General features: G+C 40.6%; 1 protein-coding gene across 1 annotated transcript in view; it reads right to left on the reverse strand.

Annotated features, from left to right (window-relative positions):
* Window positions 1-11927, reverse strand: part of HK1 (hexokinase 1) — a 132289-nt gene that overhangs the window by 10283 nt on the left and 110079 nt on the right. The window contains exons 10-16 of the mRNA XM_006023136.3: window positions 11127-11360; window positions 9400-9704; window positions 7871-8019; window positions 7650-7769; window positions 6159-6254; window positions 4501-4600; window positions 1970-2153 (exon numbers count right to left, since the gene is read on the reverse strand). Of these exons, the coding sequence (XP_006023198.2) occupies window positions 1970-2153; window positions 4501-4600; window positions 6159-6254; window positions 7650-7769; window positions 7871-8019; window positions 9400-9704; window positions 11127-11360 (1188 nt within the window). The remainder of the gene's footprint in view (window positions 1-1969; window positions 2154-4500; window positions 4601-6158; window positions 6255-7649; window positions 7770-7870; window positions 8020-9399; window positions 9705-11126; window positions 11361-11927) is intronic.

Genomic DNA, 11927 nt, shown 5'->3' on the forward strand with positions numbered 1-11927 from the left:
ACTCTTTCCTGCCTATGCAGGGGGTCGGACTCGATGATCTATTGAGGTCCCTTCCGACCCTAGCATCTATGAATATCCTCGCTTAATTGTGTGCAATTCAATCTGAGCTACCGAAATGCAAGGATGTTATGTGTGTACAAACAGTGCAGTAGTGATATTACTGAAGTTTGTGTTTCCCCAACCTCTCCTTATCCAGCTCCTCAAACTGGCTGTCAATTTGGCACCCCGAGTTGAGTATTACAATTCCTGATAATTCTCTTGACTATTACCGAGCTATTAATGTGATCTCTTTCAACCATTTCAGCTACTAGGCAATTACCAATGTCTTTGAATTTTGTTCACTCACACTTTATTCTTCTGCAAACCTGTATTTGGTGCACAAAAACTAGCAGTTGATTCTCACCTTCTCATCAATATTATAAAAGAAAAAATGTCAAGTTTAGATCTCATAACTAAGACTTCTTAAAAACAGAGGTTCACCCACATACCTCTTTATTTGCAGCATCTTTTTTTTTATATACACACACACACACACACACACACACACACACACACACGAGCCACTCAATTTGGAGACTATGCACATTTCTAAATGCATATTTACTCTTATACAATCCGAAATAATTAAAACTAGCATGTTTTAATTAATTAAAAAGTACATTTTGTGATGCACTATCATTAGTGATTAAAAAAAAAAAAAAACCACTAAATTGAGGTTCTGCTGGCCCCCAATACAATCTGAGTACAAAGTAACTTTTCACATTGGAAACTGGCCATGGAATCCATTTAAATCTGTGAACTGTAGGTAGCATTTTTGTACCCTATAAATGTCCTTTTCCTGAAGTGCCTATCTCCTCTTTATATAATATACTTCTGGTTGCAATTTCCATTACTCATGATGGTAGTTTATTCTACCATCATAGCAAAGTTTCTTCATATGGGAGGGGCTCCAAGCTGTGCCCTCACATTTTAGAAGTTTTCAAGTAGTCCCTCTGATGTCTCACACTCCAAACATCTTTATACATAATCTATTTATGCTACACAAACCTGTTTATTACACTCATCGTCATGGAATCTGTGTTTCTATACACAATTTTGAAAGCATAACATCTAGCAAATTGCCCAGAACAAAAATAAGTCTCAACTAATTAAAGGCACCTTAGCAGGGCTCCAAAAGTTCTCACTAAAACCTTGATATATTTGAACTGGTAGCAAGTAAGGGGCCAGTGCAGAGTTCTGAGCATATGTTCTATGCTTTTAACCTCATTGCCAAAGCCGGGAGCTGCATTCTGCACCAGATTAAACTTTCAGGCCGTCTTTAAAAGCCAGCCACTCCCAAGCAAAGTGCACTGCAATACAACAGCCTGACGGTGACAAACATATGGATGACCAAAGCAGAGATCACACTAGAGAGAGAAAGGTCACAACCACTTTACCCAGGGATAGAAGGAAAAGGTCACCCACATGGGAAACACAAACATGGACTATCCAATAGGAGAGTGAAGGCATGACTACAGTGTATTGGAGACATGAACTGGTTGGGCCACTGATGCACATGCCCCAGCCACCCTCATACTCCCACAGGCACACTCCAAAACCAGAAATTAATCTGTGAAGCACTCCAGGCCACCTCTCTGTAGTCAGTCCCAAGACCTCATTGTCCAGCACGCTTGAGAGCAAGTGCCTGAGAGAAGGATCCTGGAGTGGTTTTGCCAATGGTCCTGGGTTTAAAAGTATGCCTATGTGAACAGATAGACAGGGCTCGCTGAGAGCTCATGTGGGTTGGGGCACACATCCACTGTGGTGCAGAAGACATGCCCTAAGGCCCTTTTAATTCATCCTTCTCTTAATAAAGAAAAGCTTAATTACATTGCCTCAAAAGAGCAACTTGGACAACATTATTTATTCTTAGCCCAGCAATATCCCATAAACCTGTGCATATTTTCTGCTATAATTCAATATAAAATACCTTTGTTTTCCAGCATTTAATGAATAATCATCAACAGCTTTGTCATAAATTGTCCTGATGTCATCCAGGCATCCATTGTCTCCAAACGCACCCCATTCCATGTTCACACACATTCTTCCTTGATCTCCCTCCACCATCTCTATATTCCTCATTTCCTCCATGTAACATGCATTGCTGCCAGTTCCTGAAATGAATAAATTGTTTTTAAAATACCAGACAACAAGTTTTAGAGCTTTCTACCTGCATTTAATATGAAATGAACTCATTTCATAACGTAACAATATCTTTTCAACATTTGTAAAAAGGTGGAGCTATTTTCTACTCTTGCTAGTAAAGCAAGGAGGGGGGATGCTCCCCATGCTGTGCCTGAAGGAACTGCAGAGGATAATGCCAAAAGGAGGCATGGTAGAGCACATACTAGGGACTGCCTCTTTTCTGAGCAGTAGAAACAGGCCACAGTGTTTTCAGAGAACTACTACATCTGTACGTTAATGACCTGAGAACAAGGAAGTTCCACTACAGTAGAAAAGAAGGTTCAGCACACAAGCCATATGCAAGGATTTACACCCATGAAATCAGATACTTGGCCATTTTTCATACTTTAAAATGTTTAAAATAAAACTACAGAAGTACAAAATGACTTGGACTGAAAAACCATTCTAAGGGGCTAATGGGGGTGTATGAATACAGAACACAGATGGAACCAGTAAATCACATTATGTTAACAGTTTGCCCAAACACTTGCATAGCAATTCTAGTCCCCTACCAGCCAATAATCACAGCCTGCATTCCTGAGGAAGCTGCCAGAGAAGCTATGTAGAAGCCAACTGTAAGTCTGTATCTATCTGAAGATAGTATTTTAGATCTAGTACAATCTAAACTCAGGGCAGGACAAGCAACGGAAACAGATTTAATAGCACAACTGGATAGTTTCCTACTGTTAATGGATAGTGGGCATCCATTTAATCTCATCTGCTGGAACTTCTGTAGGGCTCAATGGAGTAGACAAGAAGGTATCAAACTGGACCAGCCCCCCATGCCCAGATCCAGACCGCAGGGCTCATCATAGGCTGGATATGGACCCAGCAGCAGCAATGAAGTGAACAGTGGTGGCAGCACAGGAGTTCCTGCAGCTGTTGCTTGTTCCCACCCTGCTGTCGTGCATCTCCACCAGGGCTTCATACTTAAGAATTCAGCAGCAAGTGTTCCCGCTCACCACAACCCTGAATTATGTGCTGTTCCCGCTCACCACGGCCCCCTAGGAGTTCCATGGGCTGGGTGAAACAGCTCCATGGGCCAAGTCATTGACACCTCTGCAGCAGACCATAGAATGTAGAAGTCCTGAGATAGGACATAGACTTTTAACACTCCAAGGACATGCTACCCTTTCTCCTGGCAATCTTGTCCTCCAACCCCAACCTAGATCATGGTTTGGAGCTTAGATACAAATTTGCACTCAAACTGTGGAACTAATTTTTTATTTTTTTGCCAAATCCTGAGTGTAGAACATCTGGAATTTTAACATAAATTTTCATTATAATGAGATTCAGTTCTGCAATTTAAAACAAAATTCTGTGTAGGATTGCAACTGCCATTTCCCTCTCTGCCTGGGAAAATCTTTTTGACATCTGGCCTTCTATATATCCAAGGTGCAGATGCAAATAAAGTGCTTTTGGACTTCGCATACCTCCACTTACAACCCTAAGGTAGCATTTCCTATTCCTACCGACACTGCTAGCATCTCCTGTGGAACTATTTCAGCTGTTGTACTGCTTGCATGAGAGGCACAGTGCACTGAACTTTATTTACTGAAGCTGCATAATATATACCTCCTAGGAACTGGTATACTTTGTTTAACAAGTTTATTCTGGGCAGACCACATAAGCCAACCAAGTGGTGGGCCATCCCAGTAGTGTATCAGGGATACATGTTATTAAATAAGCTAAACAGTAAAGAGCTGATAATTTTGTGTGTACCCAGTTTCATTCATTCTGAGAAAAAGAATAATTTTTTGAGCTAATATAGCTAGGACTTGTTTAGATTTCTCAGGTTTTTAATATTAAACTAAGAACTAAAATCATATTAATGAATAAGCTAAGAAAAAAAACAAACATTTACAGATTTTAATTCTTAACTTATAAGAATTGTCCAAGGGGGGGGGGGCTATCTATTCATCTAGCACTATTTCACCTCTGCTTTCTGCATTAAAATGAAATTGGAAAAACAGTAAAGGGGAGGGGGGGAAAAAAAAAGCATGTTTTCCCATTAATAACATATATCCAAATCTAACTTCTAGAGTTGTTGACTGAATCAATTGACACTTCTCACAAGAAATTATTATTCCTATTTATCACACAAAATTAGCCAGACTTGACATAACTCAACAAAACTGAGCAAGGTTTGTTAACTATATTAATTAGATGAAACTCATCAAATTACACACCCTAACTGCATCAACTCAACATTATATGCATTTGTTTATAAGGTGGTGCATATGTGAAATCAAAATGTAAAACAACTCTAATACATACCCACAATAAGTCCAATCTCACAGTTTGGATCTTCATACGCACAAGTCATCATAGTGCCAACTGTATCATTGACCACTGCAACAACATCCAAGTCAAATTCCTTTAAAGAAAAAACAATAATTCTTCAAAATAAATATTGCTTTGTTTGCAATATATCATGCCAATGATTACAAGGCTGAAAAGAATTAGCCACCTGTCTAAAATGTACTGAGTTTAAATACACATAAACAGTTTAGACCAGAGGTGCTCAACCTCCAGCCTGTGGGCCAAATTTGGCCTGTGGAGCCATCACATCTGGCCCATTGGGCTCCCCACAGGTCAGGGTATTTGGTAGGGGAGAGTGGTGGCCATTCATATGGCCCCCCTCCTCCCTGCCAAATCCCCAAACCCCAATCCCTGTGCAGCTGGCTGGAGCCAAGCTATGCTCCCTTCACCTGCAGGGCCAAGCCAAGCATGCTCTCCCCACCCCACCCCACATGTTTGGATAAGGGCTGGGCCCCACTCCCTTCCCCCATGTGGGGCCCTCTTGGGACTGTGGCCTGGCCATACCCTCCTCCCTCTCCACAGGGCTGAGCTGAGGCCTGGCCATGCCACCTTCCCTCTCCACAGGGCCAGGTCAAGCTCCTTTCCTCTGAGGGACTACATTGGGGCTGGCCTGCTCCCTGCCCCCCTCTGACCAGTCAGATGGTGCCTACCATGCCCACCCAAGTACCAACACCAGCTGGATCCAGCCTGCCAGGCAGAAAGGTTGAACACCACTGGTTTAGACAATTACTTGAACTTAAATATTAAGTTAAAAAATAACCTTCAGGTGGGTAGGTCAACTTACTAGCATACCATAAAATTAGACTATTAATACAACTATATTACTGATTTAAGGTAGGGTACATTTTAAGTACCAGTTTCTTACAAAGATAGATGGAATCACTCAGAGGGAATTGCAAAGGCAGAGGGAATACACACACCATAAGCAGCTAAGGTAGCGATATCTGTACTTGGGTTACCCAACACTGTCCATTAGAAGATGCTGATTTTAGCTCCTTAAATACAAAAAACAAACTTTGCCGAAGTTTAGGGTAATAAAATTCAGCCATTTCTCAGACTATGATTAGAGGAACACATAGAGTTTGACCCACAATAAAATAATTCCATCATTCAGTTGAGAAGCACTAGTGCCTCCACGCTTGGGAACAGACCTGAAATGTGGCGAGGGAAACTGATGATAAAAATTTTCATCCTGAAGCAAATTCACCTAAATTTGACCCAGTCTCTGAAAAATGACAGTTTGCACATGCCCAGCAGATACCTTTTAAGAGCTTGACTGATAAACTGTCTGAAGATTCCATCTGTACTGAGCATGTTTCAATCACTCAGTCAATATGACTTCAGATGTCCCATTCAATAAAGCAGCTAAACATAGAGAAGGAAGTGGCTTCTTTTGACTGGTCTCCCTCTTTTGCATAATTACTGGCCCTCTTGTAAAATGTGCACCATTTGTGCAATGGAAAATGCCAAGGAAGCACAGCAGACAAGGTTCTTTAGGTAAAGGAGATGCAGCCAAGCTCACCACTGACAGAACACTATAGGCCTACAAATTCCATAATACAAAACCAAGTCAACAGATATATCCAAATAAATATTGGGGGGGGGGAAATCACCTCTCTCCGTTTAATTCCTTCCCTGAGCAAATATACAACATCTTCTCCTTCACAGTCTGTAGCTTTAAAACCCTTGGTCCAGTTGAGGAGGATACCCTTAAAAAAGAAAAACAAAAACCTTCATCATTAAATTTCCAAGCATACCTTCCACTAAACCAAGAGTCTTTTAAAGATGGTTTTGAAAAATAGCGTATGGTCAAGCACATACATGTCAGTATATGTTGAAACCTTCACTTAAACTTACAGGACAAAAGCATAAACATTTCATTTTAAGTAACACTAAAAATCAAAGACACTAGATGCCTAATAAAGGGGGGAAAAGCAAAAGCATCATGTTCACTAAAAGGGAAACTCTAGGAATTTGGTAAATGGTAACAGAGTTATCATGCACCTGTTTATATCCACTCCACAAGTCCTATGCCACAAAAGAGTGAATTGATTACAATGTTTTATTAAACAAAATGCCAAGGGCTGTAATGCTACCTTATATAGAGCTGTCTGTGCTGTTTCCACGCATGTATATTTATGGATTAGAACCCAGTTATTTGACTATACTGCTGTGAACACCAGATATGAAACAATAAACATAAGAAAGAACTCCAGTATTCAAAGAGGATACATGTTAGCACAGGAGTATACCACAATCTTTTACAGGACATTGTATACTACATCCCAGTCATGTTTAAGTGTCATGGTGTCTATTCCCTGATATGATTTGTGGTTCAGCCTCTGCGCAGAAATGGTGGTTGAGATCACCATGTTACAGCTTTGAGCTCCTATGCACGTGCAGGTAGCCTGCTTCACCACTCTGGAAATCCAGCAGATCAGAGCAGACTTGATTAACCGAGTCTGCTGGAGCACAGAACTTAATGTGCTCCAGCAGACTCTAGCATCATGTGCATCTGCATCCCAGAACTTTGCCCAACAGGGCACTTTGAACTAAAGCTTGTTCGATGAACTTTAGTTCAAAGCGCCCCACCGCCATTTTTCAGCGTGGCAATGCTGATGCATGTGACGCTTGGGTATTTTTAATTATCATGGTTCGCTAATTAAAGCAGCCCCCATGCCTCCCAGAGCACGTGTAAAATGCCCTTTGTTTTTAAATGTAAAAACACCTAATTGACATCTAATTAAGGAACTATTTTTTTGAAAATGCTATGATCTTAGTCAATACAAACCACATTATGGGAAAGGAATGATGCTACAAAGAATGTAACAACATGTATTAGACATCAAATTCTAAACAAAATAGTGGCAGAAAATGTTACTGATCTGAGAAACATCAGTCTACTAGTAGTCAATACTACATTTAGGGAACTTAATTCTTGAACCTTTGCCTCAGGCTCAGTCCTACTTGCACAAACTGTCCCTCTGCAATCTTTAATCCAACTGCTCATGTCAGTAACTGCTGCAAAGCCCAAATGAAGGTGAAGAATCAGGCACAAAAGTACAAAAACAGATTTAGAAGATGCAAGATATTACCCAACTTACAGCATCTAAACTTGTCTGTTTGCAAGGGAAGGAAAATGTAAATCCAAGGGGAAGGCGTGCACCTTTTATTCCCATATAATCCAGGAAGTCCGAGATGCAGGCAACTATGTGATCAAACAGCTAAGAGAGAAACATATATATAAGTCGTCATGTCTATCGAACATATTATGCATTTCTTCAGAAATCAATAAGAATGAAAACAATATATATAAAGTGCTCACCTCTTCACCAGTACCCAGCATGACTTCTACAGGGATGGCATATATTTTATTGTGCATTTCAACTGTTCTCCTTTTACCACTACGTATCTTCACAAGCAAAACTCTAAAGTTTGTTCCTCCAAGATCAAGAGCCAGGAAGTCTCCATTCTCTGTAACAGTGTATGAATATAAACTTAGAAACATAAAAATGTACGAACCAAGATATCCATTTTTTCATTTTCGCAGCAAGTTAAAGCATGTAGAAAGGTCTCTCACAGGGATCTGAAGGATTTAAGGGTTTCTCATGTTTACTCCAAGGCTTCTATCTGCTTACTGAAAAGAGCAGAAAAAAATACATTCACGTGTAGTTGCTCCTTCAGAAAGGAGGAGACCCGATAGATAGTCTTTGCACCGCATGTACTATACTGAACTATAGTCTCTAAGAAAGTGAGTAATTCTCCGGTACACCAGCAGATGGTGCTAGCATTCCTACTTCTGCAACTGCAGCAGGAGGTCACCTAAAGCCCACTGAATTAGATAAGGATGTGGAAAAACTTGAGAGGGTCCAGAAAAGAGCCACCTGTATGATCAGGGACTTGCAAGGCAAGCCATACGAGGAAAGGCTGAGGGACCTGGGCCTCTAGCCTAAAGAAGAGAAGGTTGAGAGGGGACTTGATAGTGGCTTATCCTTATATCAGGGGAGTGCATGAGGAGCTTGGTGAACAACCGTTCACTAGGTCACCCCTGGGGAAGACCAGAACCAATGGATACAAACTCCTGGAAGACCGCTTCAGGCTTAATACCAAGAAAAAACTCCTTCACACTGTGGAATAAACTCCCTCGAGAGGTGGTGCAGTCACCTACCCTGGTGGTTTTCAAAAGGAGACCGGACAGTCACCTCGCTGGGGTCGCTTGACCCCAGTTATCTTCCTGCCTAGAGCCGGGGGGCTGGACCCGATGATCTGCGAGGTCCCTTCCAGCCCCTAACAATCCATGAATAATGGATGCTTAGAAAGAAAAAGGAGGTGGCAATGTCTTTCTTTGCTGCTTACAAATGACAGAAGACATGTGGCATCTTCTGAGGTAGTTATCAACTGCTGTGTAGCAGACAGGAAAAGGGAATCAGTTGCTACGGGACTTGTATCCAAAGCTCACTGAAGATGATGGAAAAAACTCTAACTTTATAAGGTTGAATCAGACCCTATATGAAGGAAAAAGTGCCTGCAAATATGAAAAGCATAATCAAAGAGCTATCTTTACACATATGAATAGATTCACAACTGCCATGCTAATGGAAACACATGTATGTTCCATCAGAGCCTTAACTCAGAATTTTCTTCTTTTGACAGGCTTTTTTTTTTTTTTGGAGAATTATGTTTACTGTGGACACTAATCCATTAATGGTGTTTAATCCTCAAATATACAAACTAGCAATTCATCTCCTGGTTTATATTTTTGGTTTCCCTGCCTCACCCATGTTCCACCTGCCCAGAGCGCAGCTTGCTGTGTATTTAATATGCTTTTCTTCCTTCAACTATAATAAAAGCTACCTGTTCCATCTGGTGTGCTGCGGACAAATGTGGGCAGCATTTTCACTTTTGCACTATCATGAGTTTTCTTCTTCATTCCAGCTTCCATTTCCATTCGCATCCTCTTCTTAACCTGCAATAGCTGTTCGTGAGTAAGCTTGAATTCAGCCAGAGTTTCAGCTATCAGCCTGTGCTGCTCAGCCAACCTGTAAGCCACTGCTGTGACCATTGCAGCACCCTTTCCACTGCCACTCTCAGACAGGAGGAATCGCACATCAGAGTCAGGAACTAAGCGCCTTGTTGTTTTGTGCAAGCGTCGGGCATATCTATGAAGAAGAGATCATAAAAACAGTAACCTCTCTTTTAAAACAGATCACTTCAAAAATCTACCCTAGTCATCACCAGCCACAAAAAGTGTTGGAGGTTAAAAGTGCAAGTTTCAAAGTAAGGAAAGTCAATCCCTGCTTTCTGCAGTACAAATGACTTTTCCTTGCAGGTGTCCCAACCTAATATGTACCACTTCCAAACTTTCTTGGGCTTTGCCTTTTTTGTATCACACAAGCTAAAGCAGTTTGGTGTTCCACTAATTGCCAACTTGAAGCGTTTCATCCCAGAGACGGAATGAAGAATTTAAATAAAAACCTAAGACAATCACACCCAGACATTCAGAATATCACGTGCCTAACATGGCACAGCAAGGCCTATCTGAATAACTGCTTCTTTGAAAGCCAGTATTGGCACCTCCCCTGCGACTAAAGGGTCCTCCTACCTGGTTTCACAGTATACTTCAACAGTCTTTTTTTTTTCCCTAAATTTATAAATGAAAAAAGCCAAAATAAGTAAGCCATAGATCCATGTTAGATAGTTTATATCTAAAAGAACTTGTCAAGATAACAGTCTTTTTCCAAGACACACTTGTCCTGGACAATTTTAATTTCTTCTAAAATGTACTGCATTTTCAGTTGTTCAACTAAGAAAAAATCCTTTTTTCAATAAAATGCCAACAATTTTCCATAAAACAGCGAACAAGCTAAATATTCCTGTTTCTTTACTTTGTTTAATTTCTATGGAAAATATCCTTTCCTAAATAGCTCTAAATACCCAGTTTTAATCTGTGTTTCTCTCTACTATGCACTATCTGAAGTTGTTAACTTCTCCAAATAGAGAGCTATAACTACAGGTACTTCCAGCTGCTTTTAAAAAAGAACAAGAGAATGAAGACAGTAAATTGTTACTTCTAAGTTCCAGGTCTAAGCAAGAAAACTAAAGGAATAAGGTAATCAAATATTTTTTTTTTTAATTCAGTTTAAACAGAAAAAAAAAAACAACAAATAGATCTTCTCAGAGTGTAGCCCACAGGTACAAAATTATAGTCCTGGAATATTAATTGCTTTTGTTCAAGTAACTTGTCCTCTGAAACTATCAGAAATGCTTAAGGAACTTAGATGTCCAAATCCCAATTAACTTTAATGAGACTTGAATGCCTAATTTCCTTTGCTTTTCTCCTAAAGTCCCTGCCTATTTCAACAGTTAAAGGCAATATATTTTTCTCTCCTCTATTAAAGCTGTTTGATGAGCTCAATTTTTACACACACACACACACACACACACACACACACATCTTCTGTTTACGTAACTCAACTTGAGACCACCTCTTAAAATGATGGCTTGATATTTCATGTCTGACCTTTGCAAAAGATGAGTCCTAACAGGTGCCAAGTATTAATTATAGGAACAGCAGGACTTACTGTGGATGCATCTTGTAAAGGGAACCATCTACCCCCACTGTGGTACGCAGCCTGGGTACTCCTTTATTGTCACGTAGTTGATTCAGAATTGCACCCAAGGTACAAGCAACCAGATTTGCAGAACGAAATGAAACGATTGTACAAACATGATGGACAGCAATGCAATCTTCATGGGATGGCTCTACACCAAGGCGTGTCAAAATTTCTTTGGCTTTATTCAAACCTTCTTTGCTTCTACAAAATAGATATATTTTAAAAGTGCAAGCTTTAGTATCAAATGATAAAATTACAGTAACATTAGCTGACAGCAGGCATATTGCCATTTGACAACCTTCCGAGGGTCTGAGACAGGCCTTATGCCACTTGAAGGCAATATCAGATGACTGAAATCTCTCTGTTAATGGGACTGAATAATGAGATACAAAACAAAGTCAGTTAAAGTTTGCTGAAAATGAATGGTATTTCAATAAAACCCAGTCAAAATGTACTGTCTATGAAATAGCTTCTATCACTGGTACAACAAAATTTCAACTAGTCTGTCAGCACAACCCCACATACATAATTACTGAAGGTAATAGCTGCTGACTCCCTCAAAACTAGTTTTCCACTGGGTACGAGAGACAGGCTATGCATAAGTCCTGACATGGGGAGGGTGCAGCTCCAGACAGTTCGGTCCAGCTAAGCTATAGCCCCACATCCCACTGCTGGCACAGATTTCATACTGCTGCCACGCCCTGCGTCCAGCCAGGCTACAGCCCTGTGCCCCATGCCCTGCTGTCAGCACAGAAAACTGGAAGGCAT

This window comes from Alligator sinensis, unplaced genomic scaffold (assembly GCF_000455745.1).
Source record: "Alligator sinensis unplaced genomic scaffold, ASM45574v1 scaffold546_1, whole genome shotgun sequence".
Lineage (NCBI taxonomy): Eukaryota > Metazoa > Chordata > Crocodylia > Alligatoridae > Alligator > Alligator sinensis.